General features: G+C 36.4%; 2 protein-coding genes across 2 annotated transcripts in view; both read left to right on the top strand.

Moving 5' to 3' along the window:
• Positions 1-1087: 1087 nt before the first annotated feature.
• On the top strand, positions 1088-4294 carry RPS16 (ribosomal protein S16). Its single transcript, XM_014065026.2, has 6 exons — positions 1088-1171; positions 1275-1327; positions 2373-2474; positions 3136-3232; positions 3854-3901; positions 4101-4294. Exons 2-6 carry the CDS (start codon positions 1280-1282, stop codon positions 4244-4246), a joined length of 441 nt encoding a protein of 146 aa, XP_013920501.1. The 5' UTR covers positions 1088-1171; positions 1275-1279; the 3' UTR covers positions 4247-4294.
• A 3933-nt stretch (positions 4295-8227) lies between these two features.
• Positions 8228-23757, top strand: part of OTOGL (otogelin like) — a 104218-nt gene continuing 88688 nt past the window's right edge. The window contains exons 1-9 of the mRNA XM_087722549.1: positions 8228-8306; positions 14818-14918; positions 16052-16112; positions 17085-17183; positions 19058-19212; positions 21434-21555; positions 21691-21896; positions 22462-22589; positions 23508-23614. Coding sequence (XP_087578675.1) covers positions 8228-8306; positions 14818-14918; positions 16052-16112; positions 17085-17183; positions 19058-19212; positions 21434-21555; positions 21691-21896; positions 22462-22589; positions 23508-23614 — 1058 coding nt within the window. The remainder of the gene's footprint in view (positions 8307-14817; positions 14919-16051; positions 16113-17084; positions 17184-19057; positions 19213-21433; positions 21556-21690; positions 21897-22461; positions 22590-23507; positions 23615-23757) is intronic.

Genomic DNA, 23757 nt, shown 5'->3' with positions numbered 1-23757 from the left:
TGGCAAAACCAGCCATAAGTCACTTTTTTCAATATAACTTTGAACCATTATTAAATGAATGGTTGTAAATCGAGGATTACCTGTATACAAGTTGTGTTTTTGTGTCATTGTGTTCATATGTATTCTTCAATTGACGAGGAGCGGCATCAGTTATTCATTATATGATTATGAATTTTAATTAAGAAAACTAATTGCTTTCTATATAAGCCTACCTTGTAAGCTGGTCATTGTGGCACAAAAATCAGTGTGAAGCCATTTTATAACATTAAGACTAACTCAAGTTAGTCTTAATGTGGCACCAGGGCGCTCTATTATTAAATGTAGGAAATATTCCTCCAGTTTATACTAAATATCTTGAATCCAAAGTTGAAGCTCCACAGAAAACAAATAAATTGATAATCTTACTGCAACCATGACTAAACTTAACAAAACAAGCCGAAGTTAACCGGTCAGATGGCTGTAATTTGGCAATAGTGGTCTTCTAGCATTCACCTTGATCTGAAGCATGCATTTCCACACATTGTTTACCCATGGTTGGTGAAGCCACTGTCTTCTCAAACAAGTATTCTGAGTCTGCATAAGACACCGAAATTAAGCTAAGCAAACCGATTGGTTTCCCACAGCGTAATATGCCGAAATGTAACTTACACGTGAATACAATCTATTCATATCTTTGACAGCCACCTCCTCCATGTTTTAAAATAAGTGGATAGAAATCATACTTTAATCGGAGAGAGAAAAAAACGCGAATAGAATAGAATAGAACAGAACACAGTACAATTCTTTATTGGCCAAGTGTGATTGGATACACAAGGAATTTGTCTTTGGTGCATCTGCTCTTAGTAGGAGGAACGAATAAGTCCCATTCTGTCACTGAAAGACATCGCTTGGCAAGTTTAAGACCTGTGAACCTCAAGTCCCAGAGTTGAAGTCCACAAGTCTTAAAGTTGCCAAGGTTGGAGACCCCTAGCCGAAACAACCTGCCTATTCCGACAAGCCGCCCCACCCACAGAAACGAGAGCTGGAAGACAAAAACAGAAACCAGAGCGGCTGCCGGAAAGCGCGGTACCGCGCTTCCGGAAGTGACGCTAAACCTTTTCCGGCCGAGCCGGCCCCTGGGAAAGTTAGTTGGGAAACCCTGTTCTTTCTTTCGCTGCTGCTTGGGCAGAAGGTGGGTGATTTTCCCTCTTGCTCGTCCAAGCTTTGCACGGGTGGGGAGGGGGCGCTTCGGCCTGGTCACTCACTTCTTTGGTTTGTCTTTCTGTCTCCTTCAGGCACCATGCCGGCTAAGGGGCCCCTCCAGAGCGTCCAGGTTTTCGGCAGGAAGGTGAGGCTCGCGTGGTAGTTCGAACGGGCCTAAAGCCCCTAGCCTCTTCCGCCATAAAAAGCCGAGAAATTGAGAGCGGGGGCAACGGATTGCGCTCGTTGCCCGAAAGTTAGCTTGGCCCGGCCGGCTTTCCGACGCCGAAAAGTATCCATCGTTTCTCATTTTCTGTGCGCAATGGCCACTCCTCCCACAGCCACGTTTTCCCACTTGAATGGCGGGATTTGGCCTAAACCAGAGGCCTTCAAACTTGACTGGAGAATTCTGGGAGTTGAAGCCCACAAGTCTTAAAGTTGCCAAGTTTAAAGACCTGCGGCCTAAACCTTGGCAAAGGAAAACGTGCTCCCTTGGCGCTTTCTCTATTCCGCGTGCGGCGCTTTTAACTGCGGCACGTGGGATGGCGGGGAGGATAAGCTGTTAGATCTGTTGTGGGGATGGGGTTACGTGGAGGAATAAGATGGAAAGAGGGTGCCACAATTCCCGCCATCCTTTACCGTTAACCAAAATGACTGTTACCATAGAGCTTTGCTGGTTGAGGAACTCTGGGAGTTGAAGTCCACAAGTCTTAAAAGTTGCCAAGGTTGGAGACCACTGCCGTAGAGAATAGGTTGCTTATCCTTCATGAACACCCATTCTTGCCAGCTCCCGAATATGCAAGGCACTTTAACACCAGTTCATGTTCAAATACCCAGAGTTGCCTGGCAAACACATTGCATACATAATAAATAAATGTTTGGAATGAGCTCAGTGGCTTCGCAATAGAATGTACTTATTTCATCTTTTAATCCCTGGATTCCTTTTTTGAGTTTCCTCTTAGTTGATTGACAATTGCATCTATAATTTAGGTTTCTTGCTTCATGGCAACAAAAAGTGGGCTAGATAAGAGTTTCAGTTGATTGGTTTCAATAGCAAGATATATATACCAGGATAATTAACAGTGGTGTACGTAGTGCACTATTCTGGATGTTTATACTTTATGCAGTGCTTATCTGTCTTAAATGGTATAATTTAGCCTAATATTTTTATTACCAACCCAACCCCCATTTAGAAAACTGCTACTGCAGTTGCTCACTGCAAAAGAGGAAATGGCCTGATTAAGGTGAATGGACGGCCTCTGGAAATGATTGAACCCAGAACTCTCCAATACAAAGTAAGTTATTTTCTTTGTAAATATAATATGTTTTGTGTGTGTATATAAACTAATAACTGTTTATTTTAATTTTTCCCTCCTCTTTAAAAACTTATAGTTCTGGTAAAAGGAGAGTGAAATCCAAGTGGGTTTGACTTGTCCCTTGATAAATATACTTAGCATTTTTGTAAAACCCTTTTATCCATGTTATTCAGAATCACTTGTATGGTCATTAAGGTTCCAAAGTTTTACATGCATTTTTGGAGAACTAGGCAAGAATTATATTGATGTTTGCTTGAATGACTTCTGTCAGTAGTACTGTTTAGTTCTGGTATACAGTACTTTTGTGCTGGAATACAGTAAACTGTAAAGGATTAAAAACAAATGGAATGATTCAGTTTGTTTCTGTGTCATTGCATGCAAGTTAGTTGTAACTCTTGGAGAAATTTAAGGATATTGTATTAAAATATAAAATAATTGGGTAAGTTGTTAAGATGCAAGATACGTTTCTTAGATGAAAACAGAATATTTATTATAATTTCATTTGGTGATGTAAAAATAGTTATTTCAAAGAATACTGATAGCCTGTATTCTATAAATCTAATGTATGTTTACGCAGACATTTCTGCATTGAATGGGAAGGTTGTTTAGGACTATAACAAAAATGCTTTTTCTCTCCCAGCTGCTTGAACCTGTACTTCTTTTGGGCAAAGAGCGCTTTGCAGGAGTTGACATAAGAGTCCGTGTGAAGGGTGGTGGTCATGTGGCTCAGATATACGGTATGAGCAGCTCATTTTACAGCAGAAAATTGTATTATTAAATGTATCAGCTATCCAAATATAACAATATATATACTTGTAAAATCTGTTATCATCTGTATTAATCACTTTCTAACTGGATATTTCTAGATGTATTTTACTAGCCCCTAGCTAGCTAGATTGATAGTCCATCTAATTTACAAGTTTAGAGAAGTCTGCTGTATTGTATTTGGTGATTTGCTTTGTAGCAGATTATTGCTATTTACCATTGTTTATACATATGTATAGATACCAGAGAGCCAGTTTGATCTAGAGATTAAAGCACCAGACTAGAAAGCAGTTGACTCTGATTCCTGTTTGAAACTTTAGCCTTGAAAGCCAGCTGGGTCACTTTGGACCAGTGATTCTCCATCTAACCCACTAGTTGTTGTGGGGAAAATAGGAAGAAGGTGGGTTTGGATATGTTTGCCACCTTGAGTTTTTTGTAAAAATAAAAAGAGAGATACAAATAAATAAATACTTATGTAAATCTGAAGTATTGCTCAAAAGACTCCATAGTTAAAATATCTGATTTAACGTTTACTACAACATGCAGCATTTTTGTTTCAACTTAATATTTTATTTTACTTATTTCTTCTACAGCAATTCGGCAATCTATTTCCAAAGCACTGGTGGCTTATTACCAGAAATGTAAGTTTTCATTAACTTTATTTTTTGCTGCTTTTCATTCCATCCATGTATATTTAAGCCAATATTGACCATATAAATTGTTTCTTCAAAGATTTTACTTCTTGATACTTCCTATAAGTTACAATTTCTGAGCAATATTATAGGACTGATTATGAACAATAGCTTCAAAGTCTAATACACATGTTTTATTTTTCTCAAGATGTTGATGAAGCTTCTAAGAAGGAAATAAAGGATATCCTCATCCAGTACGATAGGACCTTGTTAGTTGCTGATCCTCGACGTTGTGAGTCCAAGAAGTTTGGTGGACCTGGTGCTCGTGCACGTTACCAAAAATCCTATCGTTAAAAGGAAACTTTTGTCTATTTGAAATAAAGGATAAAATTTAATAAATAACTTGTGTTTCTGAGAACTATATTTCAATCTGTTTTTGTGATGTTTCAGGGGGATGCTTCATAGATATGATACAGAATGTATCCATGATTAGAATCAGTGTTAAAATTATATTAGCATATTTCAACTTCTGTCTTTTAGTGCAGCCTTAAGGTTTTATTCAACATGAATTCTAACTTAATTAGACATTAAAAATACAGTTCCATTAAAAAATACAGTAAATTGGGTTAACACTTGATTCTATCTGGTGTAAATAAGAAATATGTCCTATTTCAGTTTCTTTGGCTTCACTTCAGCTGCATAGGCTTTTCTCAAAACTTGCAAAGTCCTCCAGTGGATGCTGTAGATTGTGATCCTAAATTGAATAGTAAATATTTTTACCACAGTGTAAGAAGGTATATATGGAATTCTGGGCCATAGTAAAATAGTAATTATGTTTTAATTAGAATTTCTAAGGCTTGTTTGTATAATTTATTTTCAAATTATAGAAATATCTAATGTCTCCTATGTAATCTCCCATGTATTGCCAGATTCTATATCAGATATTAGTTTGTAGTGTTAACAGATTTGCACACAAAGTTCTCGGTCTTGCCTATAATTCCCTCTATAATGAAAAAGCAATATTTAATCTCTATCTACCTATCTACCTACCTACATACAAACATATACATATACATATATACAATATATATATGGTATTGGATCTGGTTACTTGAGAGACCGCCTGCTGCCAATTACCTCCACTAGACCAATAAGATCCCACAGACTAGGCCTCCGAATTCCATCAGCTGCCCAGTGTCGACTGGCGACTACCCGGAGGAGGGCCTTCTCTGTGGCTGCTCCGACCCTGTGGAACGAACTCCCCGTGGAGATTCGTACCCTCACCACCCTCCAGGCCTTCCGCATAGCCCTTAAAACCTGGCTGTTCCGACAGGCCTGGGGCTAAAGACTTACAGCCCCACTCTGAATGGTATGATTGTTGTGTTTTTAGCTGTGTATGGTCTCTATGTCCTGTAACTCGTTTGTTTTCCCCCCACTTTGAATTGTGAGCCGCCCTGAGTCCCCTCAGGGAAAAGGGCGGCATACAAATAAAGTAAATTCAATGTATGTATGTATGTATGTATGTATGTATGTATGTATGTATATGTATGTATGTATGTATGTATGTATGTATGTATGTATGTATGTATGTGTGTATATGTGTGTATATAAGGGTATGGCTGGCTGATGAGAGCTAAATAGCTTGAAATAGATCTATACTAGTCTCCCTTTATTTATCAGCACAAATGCAACACAAATGTAACAAAAAGCAACAGTAAAAATAATGGCTTTCTGTCTGGATGGTCTCTTGTGATGAGCCGATAGACAGAGAAAGGAAGCAGTATGCTTCCTCCCATATTTGGGCATACCAGGGGTTGTGACATAATACATATACATACATAAATAAATATATATAATCCCAAACACCATTTTAATCATATTCTCCATAGTTCCTTTGATAGACTAACTATTGTAAAGAACTCTGATTTTGAAAAGTTAAATGAGGTTAGGCCTGATTAATATTTGAGACCACCAGGAAATCCCTGAACTGAAAACTATTGGAAGTAGAAAAAATCCTGGAAGAAAGCAATAGAAAAATGCTTCAATTTTACTAAGAGAACAACATGGATGTGTCAATTCATTAGAGCTTGGGAAAGATTATGATATTTAAGAGAATTCTTGGAGACAAAAGCTTCATATATCCGTAAGATTTTTGATTTCTCAACAGGCCTAGTTTATTGGAAAAGGGAGGATAATTTCCTGTTTGAAAAAAAAATACTAGTGATGACTATGAAATTAGTGTGTCTCATTTATTTGGTTTCACATTTTCCTAAATAATTCTGCGTCTTAAGCAGTGGGCTTCTCCACTTCCATATTGTTTCCTAACTACTGATAATAGAATTCAGCCACATTCTAGAACATTTTCTATCAGTCTGAAAAGAAAAAAATGTTCATAATCTCAGTGTTCTGGGAATATGTGTACACATTTGCTGTATGTGTCAACTCTGAAAACAACTAGCTGAAGCCAAGATTCAGCTGGAGTCTTTTTGAGGAAGCCAAGGCCTCAGTTTTGAATTGGTTGGGAGCATTACTCGGAGCCATGACAGTATACTTATATATGCTTTTAAAAGATGCTTTTAAGTGTGTAATGAACAGAAGGTAGAAGACTGAAGCTGCTAAAGTTACACTGTTCATAGTACCAGGTTTTTCCAAGTATAAGCCTTATCAGCAGAGATTTGTAATCGTATGTAAGAGACCATCCTGTTCCCATGGAAAATATTCTGCGTATATTAAAAGAAAATACTGTTTTTGTTCCAGTTCTAAATAAAATTGAAATGAAGAACTTCCAGACACACAGGGTTTCCTTGCTGTTCATTATTTTCTTTACTGTTGCCCAAAATCATACTGAGTCAGTTGGCCTCTAAATCTTGGAACAGTTTTTATAATTGCTTGGATAAAACATTTTAAAGCACAGGAACATAATGGCTTTTTATTTCCACACAGATGAGTTAGGAAGATAAAATGCTGCTCTTTGCTCATTTTTGAACATTTTTTTAGTTTTTGTCAAAGCAGCTAGCTAGGCTCCAAGCATTTCTGCAATTGCAGCAATTGCTGACTAGTGAAGAAATAGAAGAAACCAGAAAATGAGCTGAAGGAGAAAAATAATAGATTTGGTACTACATTCCTACAAGTGTTAACAGAATCATATTCCTAAGTGAAGGAGCATCCTGTAATGTCAATATAGAACAGTCTTTCTAATGATCTTGTAAGATATACTTCTATGTACTAAATTGATTCACTACTGCAGTTGCCCGCCTTGTTTCCATTTGAGTGTTGCTTTCTAGCTCGTTAATGAAATATATCATGATGTCAAGTAATTGATAAGGATTTTCCACCAGAACTGATTAAACTTGATATCAATTTAAAACACAATTGATCTAAACTTTGTTCTATTTGTATATGGTCAAATTAATGAAGACCCATAGTAGTTTTTAGCAATGTAGTAAAAACATTCAACTAATTAAAATGTCCATAAAACTTGAAAATAAATAATAAATTAGAGAGAGAGGGAGGGAGGGAGGGAGGGAGGAATGTAACAATTTTTTAAAAGCATCAACAGTTAACTAGTCATCAAACGCCCAGAAGTGAATTTCACTGTGACTCTTGATTCCATGGGAGGCTCTTCCATAAGGGAACAGTGACTGGGAAAGCATCAAAATGTGGTCCATAGTAGTCAGAAAGCTCTATAAAACAATATCAGAAAAGCAAATGTAAAAATCAATCTCAAATTATCTCTGATGGAGAGAATGGATTGGAAATACCCCAAATGCCACAATATTATAGTAGATTCCTTGTGAAGAATATTATAATGTCAGAAAGAAAGAAAAAACATGTTTTTTCAAATTACAACTTGCATGCTTGCTAGTTATTTTCACTCTGAAAACATTACTTTATTAACTTTTCAGATACTTTTCTAAATGCTTGAATTTTGAATATATATGTATATATTTAAAGGGAGACAGTAGATCCTGATTGCTAGAAACTTCAAAGCTGATATGCAAAACGATCTCTTAAGTATTGTGGCTTGCCAGGTCTGCTCTCCCCAAGCATTATAAAGGATTGATTCAGTTCCACAGAGGAGTAGGAGCGTAGGGGCTCATGTAACTAATACTGATACAGGTTGCCATGCATTTCAAATGAGAAAAGCTTGGCCAAAGCATCTGCAGCATTTTCAAAGTTCAAAAGCCGTATGCAGCAAGCTAGTTTCATTCCCTACTACTACCTAACATTTCACTTTATCGAACTGGAAAGAGCCTGCAAATGACTTTTAAAATGCCTTCCTAATTAAGGGCACCAATTTGGACAATATTTTTTACCTTAAGCTGCTGCACTGAAATGAATGTAGTGAGAAAAATCAATTTCATGATACTGTGGCACATTTTGGGGGTTCACATTCTGTTTTTAACCTTCAAAGGTAAGCCTTTGTTTTGTTTTTAAATTTAACATTGCTTAAAAACACTCATGCTCTTTATGTTTTCTCTTTATGGAAAAAGTAACATCTGGAAAAATAAAAATTATTTTATCCTTTCTTTGAAACTAATTGTAATTATAATACTATTAAAAAGAGGGTTCAAAGATATTCTTTGGATTATAAACAAGAGCAGTGATGTTTACTAAGAACTATGTCTTATTGTGTCCAAAGCGTCTTACTAATAGATTGTATTCCACATGTGCTACTCTTCTCTATAACAATTTTTTTCTCATAGTAGCTAGAAACTAGTTAACTGCAATGTGTTGTCAAGTCAGCATAAATGTTTAATTAGAAATAGCATTCTATGGATGATTTTCTCATTCTTATTTGTTTTGGTAGTTAAAAGAGTATTTATTTAACAATCTCCTGCTTTGAAAAAAATCTTTTAATTTTAATAATTGAACTCCAATAAAAATCTGCCTTTAGAACTCAGATTATTAATATAAATTTCAGAAGCTTGTGAGAGAGGAAGAATGATTTTCATTATTTTTATACAATAGAATCTATTTGTGAATTACATCACCTGAAAAGAACTGCAAGGTGAGTTTGAATTCCTGTTTGTGCATAATAATGCATTCGTGTTGGGAAATACAACACTATACTAATTCTTGGAAATTAAAGACTTTTTAAAAAAAATCTAATCAAAGCTGTTTTTAACAACTTTTCAATTACTTCAAGTGTTTTTCAAAGCATGAACTGTCAGAGGAGGATTGCCTAAATATATCTGTACATTATACAAATATATTTAGGCAATCCTTCTCTGACAGTTCATGATGTACACAACACATTTATAATTTCAGAAATCCTTCTAGGGCACACACTTTTTACATTTGAAAGAGCATAGTTTTGAGATACTGCTTGGAAACTGAGAAATCCCAGTTAGGCAAAGTCTTAACTGTACTAGCATGTTTTGAGAAAATTTAGGCATTTTTTGTTAATCCTTATTTAATATGGATCCCAGAAATCAAGCACAGGATCCCTTAGCTGTTGCCTTAGATTCATCTATGTTTCTTAAATTTTTTTCCCCCACTCAGGGCTGCTTCCCACTTTTAAAAAATAATGGAGGTCACCCAAAGAGCTTCTGTTTTTATGGGTTATATTTATTAGTATTTGCCATATTAAAATGAAAATTGATGCATTTTGTTGCTGTTACTGCTTTTCATGACTGATGGAATTTTAATATTGTATTATTTTTTAATATAGATTGACAAATAACTTTGATTTTGCAGATCTAGGAGTACATTTTAACACTGCCTTAGGTCATGTATGCCTAGCTTGGTATCATGCAAATGTTTTGAAGTTGCAATTCTCCAAAATCCCAGGTGACAGAGGAAATGCAACACTATGATAAATGTATTGATGATAAAGACCGGAGGAAGGGAAGGAAGGAAGGACTTTAATATAAAATATTATAAAAGCCAGCCAGACAATATGTTCAATAGGTCTAAGCAGTAAGGTTAAGAGAAGTAAATAGTGAAAATAAGTGGTTAATTTTCATAACAAATTTTAAAAAGGGATTTACATATTAGAAAATGTGAACTTGAATATTTGGGCAGATTGCCTATTTTCTTCTATAGCATTGCATAAAACAAATTTACATTTTTGTCAGCATTTTCATTACAATACCAACTGCAAAAAAGAAAAATCAGTAAGATTAGGCTTCGATTACTGATTCCCACTTGGTTCATATCTAATAAGAGCATCTTGATTTTAGATTTGAATCACTTATTGGATCTTTCGGGTTATTTTTTTGTTGGTGTGTTGGTACCATTATTAATCTTATTAGCCCCATTATTACCTTGAAACCTATGCTCCTAAGATTAGGAGTGACAAGTGTTCTAACATTAATAACAGATAGGACTACCTGTATTCAGCAATACTGACTTATCATGAAAAGTTAAGCAGTGGTGGATCTGATTATTATTTTGATTGGAGATCACTAGGAAATGCAACCAAGTTAACATGGGTAGTTGAAAATTAGATCCTGGAGGGCTGTGGCCATTTCCATATTGTTGCTAAGAAAAGTAAGTGGAAGTGTTCATGAAGTTCTAAATAACTAAAATTGACTCAAGGGAGTCTTTTATCTTTATCTTAGTGGTAGTTACAATGCAAGTAGTCCTCAATTTACAAGCATTCATTTAGTGAAGTTACAACAGCACTGAAAAAAATGTACCTTTTTGCAATTTTTCAGACTTATGATTGCAGCATCGCTATGGTCATGTGATAAAAATTTGGATACTTGGCTACTGGCATATATTTATGACAGTTGCACTGTCCTGTTGTCATGTGATCATCATTTATAACCATCCCAGCAGCTTTTGACAAGCGAAGTCAACGGGGGAAGCTAGATTCACTTAATTATTGTATGATTCACTCAACAGTGCAGTTACTCACTTAACACTATGGCAAAAATGTCATTAAATGTGGCACAATTCACTTAACTACCTTGCTCAGAAACTGAAATTTTGAGCTCAATTGTGGTTGTAAATTGAGTACTAACTTTAAGGGTTTTTTTGGAAAGGAATTCCTATGAAATCATTGATGAGATAAAATCAGTTGGTTGCAAGTTACATATCTAGAAAACCAACTACAGAGAGGAATTGAATTGCAATAGTTAATATATGCAAACTGGTGGTATGAGTCTTGAATGTGTTATATACTTATAGCCCTGACAATAATAATAATAATGTATTCAATCAATAGCCAGCAAAACTTCCCTCCACAAAAAAGACAACACTACAATATAATCAAGTGGATGAGATAAATACTAGCATAACAATGTTAAAATAATGTATAGAAATGTGTATAATGGCACATGAATTAGTTATGCAAACCTATTAAAGGCTATGAAGTAAATATATATATATTGTTTAGAAACAAAATAGCTAGGACGTGTTAAATCTAAAGTGATCAATAAATCAGAAATGATTATTTCCTAACAAGTTAAACCTTATTTTCATTGTGGCAACACAGAATTTGGCTATTGTACAGGTGGTAGTTTCATCAATAGATAGTTTCAAATCTTCTAGAAGATGGCTCACACAGAGTGGTCTTCCTGGAAATTTATATATTAGGGGCAGAATGTAAGCAGACCTGATATCCCTGCAGAGCTTAAAATGTAGTAGAACCTGATCCTGAGTTTCAGTGAGCTAATGAACTTTAACATCGTTGATTGTCATTCTGACCTTTTCCAATTTTAATGAAACTATTCCATTTCCTTTTTTATTTCTTTTCAATTATTAAATGTATCCAACCCGTATTTCTAACTATAAGTAATGTCCATGAGCAAAAGATCGGTATCTCTTATACCTGTAAAAGAGGGGATGAAAATGGAAACAAACTTGCACATTAACTGTTTCTTTAAAAAATAACTTAGCTCAAGAAAGGTGTCTTTGATGAACTGAGATAAATCAGAATGAAGCACCTCTCTCATGGGAATCGGTTTATTCACAACCTTTGATTATACAGGATTCTCTTTGTTTTCTTTCAGGAATGAATTTACTGTAGTTCCTCAAAAAGGAGATCTCTTAGCAGCTGAGGTAGGCTATACCTCAAAAGGAAGAAGAGAAAAGGCACATACACACACACATTTGCCAACAAAGGGTGCTTGCTATTCCTACAATGAAGTCTTTGTAAAACAGAATGGAAATGTGAATATCACAGCAGGAACAAATGGAATAGTTTTTCTATACAGTACCTATTTTCCTGCAATTCTCAAAATGCAAACCTATGTTTAACTATCCATTCATTCTTTGTAACTAGCTTATTAAATTAATCACCTTAATGCACTAAGTGATGCACACACAAAACAGAAAAAAGCCTTTCATGTTATCTCTTTTATGAGTAGACAAAAAGGAATTTTGTTGGTGCTTTTCAAAATGCATAATTGGGAAACAGTAGATGAGTTCTCTTTCAGATGCGACAGTTCTATTTTTTCCACAATAGATTCCCACAAACGAATGTTATACTTGTGAAAAATCTTCTCCCTATTTAAGTGTCTCATTTAATCTGGAATACGGTGGATACAAAAAGTCTGCACACTCCTGTTAAAATGCCAGGTTTTTGAGATGTAAAAAAATCAGACCAAGATTAATCACTTCAGAATTCTGTCCACCTTTAACATATAAGCTGTACAAGTGGGAGAAAAACAACAATTAAAAAAAACTTACAATAATGTAGTTGCATAAAGATGCACACCCTTACACTAATAAATTGTTGAACTGTTTTGATTTTATGACCACATTCAAACATTGGGGGTAGGAATCTATCAGCATGGCACATCTTGCCTTGGGAGTCTTTGCTCATTTTTCTTTACAATAGCGCTACAAATCTGTCAGAGAGGGAGGGCATTTCCTATGCACAGTCCTCTTTAGGTTACCCAATAGATTTTCAATTGGATTCAACTGGAACCAATTTTGGATCATTCCAGTGGTGGTTTCTGGATCCAGCTCCAGAACGGGCCTGGTGTCGCTCACATGGATGCGTACACGTACGCAGATTGCACATGCATTGTGGCTGCCAGCAATGTTTTTGTAAGCCTCCACAACGTTCCAGCTACTTGTCAGAGTGTCATACAGGTGCTGTACACACTATGCGCATGTGTGTAAGCGCCGAAATCTTTAAAGGACAGGTAAGGAGTTCGGGCAGGCGGGTGGGCCCTCTGGAGCACCGTACCGGAATGTTGCCTGGTGCTCCAGGCAGGCTCCAGTACACCCATACTGGAGTGTACCAACTGAAACCCACTACTGGATCATTCTAAAAGATGAATCCATTCTTTTGTCATTTGGAAGTAAACTTTGGGTCATTATTATGTTGAAAGATTATCTTTATTTTTTAGTATTTGAGCAGAGGCCTGAAGCTTTTGTGCCAAAATTGACTCATAATTCCTAATTCGCTCCACCTTGACTAAAGTCCCAGTTCCAGCTAAGAAAAGCAGCCCCAAAGCATAATGCTGCCATCACCATCATCAACATGTGGGTATGGTGTACTTCTGATGATGTACAGTGTTGTTTTGGTACCAAGCATACTTTTTGGAATTATGGCCCAAACGTTCAACCTTGGTCTCATCAGACCAGGACACATTCTCAGCCATGATTTTGTCCTACTTGATGTAGGGTTTTGCAAAATATAGCCAGGCTTGGATATATGAAGAAAAGGCTTCCATCTTGCCACCCTATCCCGCATATGAAGAATACAGCATTTAGCATACAATTAGTACTTGCCAAAAATTCCTGTAGCTCTTTCAAAGTTGCTATAGGCCCCTTAGTAGCCGCTCAGACCAGTTTTCTTCTTCATTTTATTAATTTTGGAGGAACATCCAGTTCTTCATAAACTTAAACTACTTAGACATTTAAGCTAATATGAGTTTCGGTCTTCATCTACAGGGGGTATAGAAAGTCCGCACACCAGTGGTGGGATTCAAAATTTTTTACTACTGGTTCTGTGGGCATGGCTTGGTGGGTGTGTCATGGCTTGGTGAGCATGGCAGGGAAAGGATACTATAAAATCTCCATTCCCTTCCGATCAGCTGGGACTCGGGAGGCAGAGAATAGATGGGGGCAGGGCCAGTCAGAGGTGGTATTTACTGGTTCTCTGAACTACTCAAAAATTCTGCTACCAGTTCTCCAGAACAGGTCAGAACCTGCTGAATACCATCTCTGCTGCATACCCCTGTTAAAAGGTCAGGTTTTTGAGATGTAAAAAATTCAGACATACATCAAAGGGATCTCATTGTTTGAAAGTATCAGTCCAGAGAAGGACTCACAAAATTTCCAATGAATTGGCTATACTATGGAACATAGTGAAGACAGTCATCATGAAGTGTAGAAAATATGACATAACAGTGACATCCTTCATAATGTCATTGCAAATGTTCTCCACTTGTTGATAACTGTCTTCACTATATTCCATAGTACAGCTCAGTGATGGCTAACCCTTTTGCTATCGTGTGCCAAAAGTGAGGGGAATGCAGGGGAGTCATGTGGGGATGTGCCCACATCCATAATTCTATGCACACAACCCTTGCACGCATGTGTGTGCAACCCCACCCTCCCCCTTTCTAGGATCCTGGGAGGGCAAAAATGTCCTCCCTCACCCCCCCCCCAGAGGCCCTCCGGAGGCTTCAGGAGGCTTCCCTGAAGCCTCCAGAGGGCAAAAAATTGCTCTATGGGGAATCGGGAAGTCCATTCTCGAACCTCTGGGCTACCTGTAGGGCTGTTTCCCCCCCCCCCAGAGTCTTCAGGAGGCTTCCCTGAAGCCTCTGGAGGGAGAAAAATGACCTGAACTTCCCAAACTTCTTGTGTGCCGTAACAAATGGCCGTGCGTGCTACCTGTGGCACACGTGCCATACGTTCACAATCACGGATATAGCCAATGCTTTGGAAATTTTGTGTGTCCTCCAGACTGATATCTTTTAATAATGAGATCCCTTTGATGCCTTGTAAACTCTTTTCAGATGATGGCTTTTGCTGTGAGAAACAACAGACTTTTCAGAGTAAATGTCAGAAAAATCCTACCGTACAGCTGAACTTCATAGTCACATCCCTATTTGTAAGGGTATGAACAGTTATGCAACTATATTGTTTTTGTTTTTGTTTTATTTTTTGCTCACTAAAAATTTCAGTTTGTTGGTTTTTCAATTGACTTGTGCAGCTTATATATTTAAGGTAGAAAAAAATTGGAAGTGATTTATCTTAGTCTGATTTTTTTTACATATCAGAACCCTGTCATTTTAACAGGAGTGTGTGGACTTTCTATACCCACTGTAGATGAAGACCAAGAAGCCTTCTAAAATCAAATTAATATTAGTTTAAATTGCAAATAATTTAATCTTCATCTACTTTATCTTTTAGTTGAAAGGAGCAAGCAAAATATTTATGTCAGCCATCATAACGGGACCAACCTACATAATATGGTGTCCTTATTCCACATTCAGTTAGAGTAGGTAATGTTACTTCAACCCTGGTGGTTGATACTTCAATATTATTTGACAATGGTAGTGGGATTGTTTCTTCCATCCAAGAAAAGGGTGGGAAACAAGCTTAGAACATGCAGGACAGGTTATGAAACACCCATAGCTTTGTCCATTCACAACTTGCTCTTTCCCAGGACCTGTTGCCTGCAATGAGGGCTTTATTTTACTGTCAAGGCAGGTTATGTTGCAGGAGACTGTTTACTCAACTGAGTAAGTGGAGATGCTGACTGGATTTATAGTGCAATAAATTATATCATGGTTTACTTGTTTTCAGCATAGCATTTTGTGCAAACTGTGGGTTTATTCAAAAAGCAGAAGTTGTGGCTTAGAAAGATTGTCAATGTTGCTGAAATACAATTTCGGTAATGCGGCAAATTTCAAAAATCACACCATACATCTTTATCTATACTTCAACAATGGAGCAACATTTCATTTTTAATATAAGAATCATATGTTTTTTAAATGCCTTCATTTTGGTGGTGTTCAGCATTGGTAAGTCTCTTTTATTTTCCTAACATTGAATGGAATTCTATCTGAATTCACTGTTAACTAGCCAAAAGCTTTGAGTTTCCTCTGAGAACAATCTTTATATAAACTTAAAGCAATTAATTTTTTACAAGTAAATTGTAATTTATGTAATTTTAAGTTTTGCTGATTTATTTTTGGTTTGGATACTCATGTGTGGTTTGCTTGTTTTTCTCCCTTCCTCTCATAGACAACCACTGTTTCATCAGATGTTCATAATGTATTTTCTCAGGCTCAGAATTCAACAAGAGGTCAGTAACGTTATAACCCAACTAACTATAATTAAATATATTTGTATAATTGCCATGATTTTTTCACAGCTGTTAATGTGAATATTTGACAAGTTCGCTGTTTTAATAGTTGGAAGAAGGCTGCAAAAATAGGTGGGTTATTGACATGGCAGATCAAATCCAGTTTCAAATGAGATGGAAAGAATAAGGTAGCTTCTTTCCATTCCACATACTTACAATAAACCAACTGGAGCAGATTTTTCTTTAACATGACAAGAAAGACTGTGACTCTATAATTGGGGGCCAGGTCTATTTTCCTATTGAGTATTTATTTGCTTATGGGTTAAGAAATAAAAAAAAACAGTCACTGACTTGTGTTCCAAGACAGAAGGTAAACAGGCAGTATAATAAAATGCACCAATATTTATCTGTCCATTAAACTGGAGGTGGGTGGGTGAAAACTGATTTTTTTCACAAATTCATCAACCAGTTCTGTTGCTCTGTCTGCTGTGATAAAGCCAATTTTCTTTATGGCATCTTTGCTGATTATTCCAAATTGCTGTCTTAGGCATTTTATTCACAAATTTATACACAGCTGCATGATGTGTATGGGATGATATTTTTTATCTTTGGATGAAAAATGCTTTTAAATAATTCATTTCTGAGGGAACTTTCCCAGATGTTAAAAAAGGAACTAAATATGTGTTTCACCTTAACTGCAAGAAATAATTAATTTATGAATTGTGGATTTTTGCAGAAATAAAATAACTTCTTAAGAAGAGAGAACACACTTGAGCAGCTTATATGAAGGAGAATAAACTTAACAGAAAGCTATTTGTAAGATAATGTATATTTTATTTTGGGCAATCTTTCTCAACCCATCAAGTCCTTGGATATGCAGATAACTGAAACAGGTTTGGGAGGTACCAGAGCCTGTTTAAGAAGTTCCTCTAATTTGAGCCTTAACTGACACCTGTCTGTTTTTTTATGCAGCTTCTTGTTCTCAAGATTGTCTTAATGGAGCAGTTTGCACAAAGACAGGAGTTTGTGACTGTGAGACATTTCAGGCACAGGGGCAGCGCTGCCAAATCAGTAAGTTTCAGGAGAAGGTGTGATGCACTTTTGTTGTAGGTATATTGTAAAAATGATTCAATCTTGTATTTTAATAACATTTTGCAACCATATAAGTACTGCTAAGCCTAAATGTAACTTGTAATTGTTGTTCTGATGTTGTTCTGACATTCTTTTAACTGGTTAAGACTGTTAGGATTTTTTTTAAAGGTGTTTAAAGTGGGTGTTAAGTGTTTGAAGTTAGCTAAATTGATGTCAGCTCTTCAAGGTAGCCCAACTCAGGAAACAGAGGTCGATGGAACCAATGGAATTCTATTTTATTGTGTAAGATATAATTATTACAAAATCTTGGAAGTCTGCCAGTTTCCTTGTCCTCTCCAATGCCACACAGAATCAAGGTGGGGTTGTTTTAAGTCTCTTAAAGTATGCTTACTACTTTCACAGGGCTGAGTTTTCATTTATAGACTCTTTCATGAGTTAATGGTTTTCACATTCCTTTCCCAACATTATCTCATTCTCGTCTACCCCCAAACATTTTTAACTGAAGAGTTGCACAATATGAACCTTTGAGGCTGTGTGCAAAGTAAAAGCCTTGAATTCAATCCCAAAATATTTGCCATTAGAACAATTACTAATCTGAATTTAATAGAACTGAGAAATTATCACAGGCAAGTATTAAATAATATGATATGGATCTTTACTTTTCTGTTGTGTCCCCAATCATTTTGGAGGAGGCCCATATTCAAAATATTTATGATTCCCATTCTTTCATCCTTAGACTCAAGATTAGGTATATATAAAAGTATAGTATTTCATTTGCTACCTTATAACTTCATCATTCGTTTTATTAGCAGATGCATCCATAGAGGGGTGGAAATTGCTTGTGATGCAAGCCTGGTCCCTTATTTGTATTGTGATGGCACAGTCACACACAAAACAGAAGAGTTTGTCGTACCATAGTACTACAGCTTGTGGTGACATCCTTTCATAAATGTAACTCTTTTACAATAATCTTGCAAAAGCCTCTGCTTAGAATACAGTTCCAATTTTTATTCTGGAAAAGCCCTATTTGCATAGATCAGTGTTGGCAAACCTTTTTGACACCTAGTGCTGAAATAGGAGTGCACTCAGGTGCGGGGGAGCATCGGAAACCAGAAGAGCAGTTCCCAGGCATGTATGTGTGCACCGGGAAGCTGAACTTCCAGTTTCTGGCGTGCACATGCTTGCTGGTCACATGGTCTTCTGGTTTCTGGCATGCATGCATATGGGAAGACCAGCTGGCCGGACACATGCACACACCAGAAACCGGAAGCTCAGCTTCCTGGCATGGGCATGTGTGCCAGGGAGTTGCTTTTCCAATTTCTGGTGCTCCCACATACACGAAGACCAGCTGGCCAGCATGCACGTGCGTGCCGGAACCTGAAAGAGCAATGGGTGACCACTAATATGCCAGGAGAGATTACTCTGTGTGCCACTTATGACACGCGTGCCATCGGTTGGCCATGACGAGTATAGATAATCTTCACTATTTTTTCATGCACCAGTGTTTTCATGTCCTTGCAAGATCTTGAAGAAGAAAGATGAAAAGATGCCAGCTCTTTTGAGAAAGGCAGTTACTGCAGGAAATATTCAGGAAGTTAATCTAGTTATAATATTATCTAGTTATACTTTAACTTGTCTTCAGAGCATATATTATCAAATTTCCTTATTTTATTTTTATTTGTTTACATATCCATCCATAGATTCTTTTTAAACATCTGATTATATTGTGATGTTTCAGATGGAATTTTTTCCTCCAACATAATGTGATTAATATCTTTGCAATGAGCAACACTTGTCTGAAATTATTGTTTCTGCTGGCCTGGCTTGCAAACAAGTATGTTTGTTTTCTTTAGTTCCAAATACTGGCAAAGACAGAGGTGGTATTTGCAAATCATGGGGACAATACCACTTTGAAACATTTGATGGCATCTACTACTACTTCCCAGGAAACTGCTCCTACATTTTTGTGAAAGATTGCAGTGATCCAGAACCTCAGTACACTGTGTGGGTAAGACTTGAAATTGGGGCAAGAGAGACCTGAAAACAGCATGCTGTTTTCTCCCAGTCATATAAGAGATTCTTCTATAGTGTGTAACTAAGCTAGTTTAGATTATAGTATGGAAAGAGAAAGAACTATTTCCATTCTGTGGTTCAGTTTGTGGATTCATGATTCCATTCATTGAGCAATTAACAATTATTTCATTCTGAGGTTGAAAAAAGTTCGGGGCAGCCAATATAAAAGAATAGATAATGTGATAAGTATATCCTAATTACATTAGTCAATATTGTTTCTAATATTATAGAAATATTTTGTTCATTTCCAATAATTCTTAGAAATTGGTCTGAATTCTTATACATGTTTCATTTTGCAACTTTCATATGGATTTGACAGGATTTTGTTACTGCTAGACCTAATTTTAAACACATTAGGTAGAAGGTGGGGATTTAGTAGTCTGCATCTATTTAGTACATTAGAAAGATAGGTGTAATATCTATAAGGTTTTCAATCACACATTTTTTTTTACAAGGAATGATATCAGAAAATTTCCTTACTGATGGGAACAAAAATCCATTCAGAAAATTGCCTAATAGAAGAAAATGCCAATTAGTTGAATGTACTACTCTAGATTGAACTATATCACTCAGAATTCTTTTTCATCATTTGAATTCAGCATTATTAGTTTTTTAATGTTAATATATTCTATATTGCCATAGAATATCTTATGTGAAGATTAACAAAAAATGAGATTAGAGTCAGCATTTTATTAAATGACGAGCAAGGAATTTTGAAGTTTTGAAATAAAAAAGCACACTGATATTTAAAATCTTCAGATTAATGATAATAATACTATTTTGATATTTCCTGTGTTATTGGTGTAAGGGCATAGTTTATCAGACTAATTCGCAAGGATACAAGTAAAGTTCATCCCAAACCCATGTTTGCAATACAAACATTTTTAAAGTTGCATTAAGGCTGCATGTAAAAGTATAATTGAATAACTGTTTTAGGTTGGCAGCAAATTTAACCATGTTCTGGTTAGTATCTGTCTATCTCACCATCTATCAATCATCCATCATCCATCATCATCTAACATTTAATATCTTGAGCTGTGATGGCGCAGTGCAGTACTGCAGGTTACAGCTGCTGCTTGCCGGCCGCCTGCAATTTGGCAGTTTAAATCTCACCAGGCTCAAGGTTGACTCAGCTTTTCATCCTTCTGAGGATGAAATGAGGACCCAGATTGTTGGGGACAATATGCTGACTCTGTAAACCACTTAGAGAGGGCTGTGAAGCACTGTAAAGCAGTATATAAGTCTAAGTGCTATTGCTATCATCTAACATTTGTCACAAGATTTTGATACTTTGATAGCTCGACTAAAATACACATACATAACAAATACCCAGTTGGTTAAACTGATATGGAGTGGATATTTTTATTAGGTGATTCAGGATGAATACATAGGTCAAAGATATTCTGGTTAGCAGAGATGAACTTTTAAATACATAAGTGTCAAGCCATGCAGGGTTTTAAAGGTTAAAATTTGCACCTTGAGTTGGGTCTGTAAGCTCATTGGTAATCAGTAGAGTAATCTCAATATAGGTGTTACACTTCTAAGTCTATTTTTATGAAGATTGCATATGATCTGATCAGTGGTGGGATTCAGCGAGCTCGCACCTATTCGGGAGAACCAGTTCTTAATTTTCTAAGAGGTTCAGAGAACCGGTTGTTGGAAGAAATCTTCTTTTGGTTTTTTCCCCCCGCTTTACATGGCTAATCCTGTAAGGAAGGCAGGAAGAAAACATTCTGGTGTTGTTTCTAGCTTAATCTTTATTGCCCTGCTTACAGAAACTGCCTCTCTGGTTAACCCTTATTACATTGTAACAGTTAAGGTGAAGTACCCACCGACCTGAGTAATGTTGAGTTGGCCATGCCCACACGGTCACATAACCACTAAGCCCCGCCTACCCACCTGGTCATTAGGACAGAGAACCGGTTGGTAAATTATTTGAATCCCACCACTGGATCTGCTAGTGAAAAATGTATCCACCATGTATTATACATGTTAACATGCATATAGTTTTTCTTTAGAGACATGAATACCAAATATGCTATTGAAAAACTTGCTCCAAGTATCTCAGTTTGTTTCTTTTGAAAAATAAATTGTATATTATGTAATACTTAAAACATGTTCTTATGTTTTATGTATCTATTTCTTCTCTCTTTAAGATTAATAATAGCCCTCACTGTGCTGGTTCAGTGTATTCTTGTTCACGGTCAATAAGCTTGTTCTTTTCAAATCAAGATGAAATACACATATTGGGACATGAAGTTAGAAAGGGTGGAGTCAGGTAAAAACAATTGAAATGTTATCTTATGTTTCTTAAAATAACTAAAGTATTCATATGAAAATTATTAAATTATTTTTCTTATAGCATGATTATACTAACTGACATCTTTAAATTAGAATTTATTTTATTTTTCAGGTTGTCTTTGCCCCAAACAATTGGAAATATTTTCATTGAAAAATTAGCAAACTATATTTTGGTGAAAACTACATTTGGCTTTTCCTTAGCTTGGGATGGAAACTCTGGGATTTACATTAAATTGACAGAAGAACACAAGGGAAAAACATGTGGTCTCTGCGGAAATTATAATAACAACACATTGGATGATCTCATATTACAAAGTAGTAAGCAAATAACCCATGCTAAAATATGATGATAAACCCAACCCACTTCCTTACATTCTACTTATTTGTAATTGTCATCAGAGAATATTACTAGGCTATTGAATCTGTTGTGGATGGTAATTGCATACTTTTCGCAAGTCATGGGGTGAAAACTATATAATTACTTAACAGTGATATAATGTATTCAAGATTCATAACATCATTATAATTCTTATGACTTTATTTAATCATTGGTATTATCTGCCTATTGCACATTAAGGACTGATTTTGAAATGGGATAAACTGCTTAAGACTACAATTTGTGTGTATGGCAAAATTCAAACTGGACATTTCTTACCTGGTCTTGACTATCATTAATAAGGTATATTTGTATCAACTATTGTTATTATAAGTCCATGTCAAGACTCAAATTGATATGATGGCAGATGCACCATGTTATCTATTTTAAAGGAATTATACATCACATGCATATTTTACAATCTAGGGATACATCATTTGAATAATCCCACTTTGAATATCCTATTGTATACACTGGGCTACATATAAAATTTATGCTTTTAAATAGGTGACTATAAAGAAGATGTAGCTAAATTTGCTAACAGCTGGACTGTACAAATCCCAGATGATGCAACCTGTGTAGCTATTGCATCTAGTTTTCCTAGTCCTTGCAACATTGATACAGAATCTTATGAGGTAAGTAGTTTAGGCTTCAATTTTCATATAAAATATTTATTTTTATGGGTCTTGATCTCAAGAGCCACAAGTAGAACAAAGCAGGTTTTCCCTTCTCTCCCCTTGAAAAACCTACTTGAAAGGTTGGAAGGACTGTCTTTGATTTGTGATGGGAATGACACACTAGAGTCAGAAGTCTCTCACAAAACATCTTGCATTATCTTTCAGCAATGTACACAGGATAGTTCAGGTTATGCCTCTACAATAAGCACAACCAATATAATAAAAAGTGTATTGGCTTTTCTAAAGAGTTATTAGCCTAGATTTATAAATAAAATATCCTTGGATGGGAGGAAATATTTTGCATGTTTAAATTCCCTTTTTATGACGCTGTAATCCAGCGATGGGTTCCTAACCGGTTTACTACCTGTTCGCTGAAAGGGTGTTTTGGGTGCACACTGCTCATTTCACTTACACGCCTGGCGCGTGTTGCTGCACATGTGTAGTTGACTGAAAACTGTTCTGCGCATGTGCAGAAACATGCCGGCAAAGCAGAAAAGACCAGGGAACTGGTACAGGGGCGTGGCAGGCCTGGGTCACTGCTGGTTCAGCGACCCAGGCCGCCATATCACTACCAGTTCGGCCAAACTGGTAGGAACCCACCACTGCTGTAATCCATTCATTTCGGATAGAGGTGGGGGGATTGGATGGAGCTAAGAATTTATTGGCCAGATGCCCTTCCTGACACCATGCAGAGTTTGCAGCAGATAGGTTTTCTTTGCACTCTAGTAGAGAAGCATCTGCTGCTACCTAGGATTGAACTTTGAACCTTCTGAATGGAAGGAGAGAGTTTTTACAACTAGATCACCACGCCATTCACATTTTTTGCATGTAGGTATATGCATATATATCTCAATACCATTTTCATTCTACATTTAGAGTATCTATTTCAAGTGCCAAATACTCCTGCAGTTTCCTTTTCTAAGTTGTCATCAGAGCATAGATCCTTATTCCTACATTTCCAGCTGTATGAATGACTTATGTAGGTAAGCTGAATATACTTTTTTATTTTGTTTTGCAGGCTTATTAGCCATCATTATTGTTATCTTGTCTTTCTCCACTCTAACACAGTGGAACACATCTATTGTAATGTCTGTTAACTACAGTAAGAGTGAAAGAAATGTCCTCT

Source organism: Thamnophis sirtalis, unplaced genomic scaffold (genome assembly GCF_051295495.1).
Source record: "Thamnophis sirtalis isolate CommonGarterSnake01/CBP01778 unplaced genomic scaffold, rThaSir2_p1.2 scaffold_9, whole genome shotgun sequence".
Classification (NCBI taxonomy): Eukaryota; Metazoa; Chordata; class Lepidosauria; order Squamata; family Natricidae; genus Thamnophis; species Thamnophis sirtalis.
The sequence above is the reverse complement of the archived record's forward strand: the minus strand, read 5'-3'. Positions and strand labels throughout refer to the sequence as shown.

Coding starts and splice junctions, on each gene's coding strand:
- RPS16 (XM_014065026.2), top strand. CDS start 1,280: ATGCCGGCTAAGGGGCCCCTCCAGAGCGTCCAGGTTTTCGGCAGGAAG. Junction 2,475..3,135: donor CCAGAACTCTCCAATACAAA/GTAAGTTATTTT, acceptor TTTCTCTCCCAG/CTGCTTGAACCTGTACTTCT. Junction 3,233..3,853: donor TCATGTGGCTCAGATATACG/GTATGAGCAGCT, acceptor TTTCTTCTACAG/CAATTCGGCAATCTATTTCC.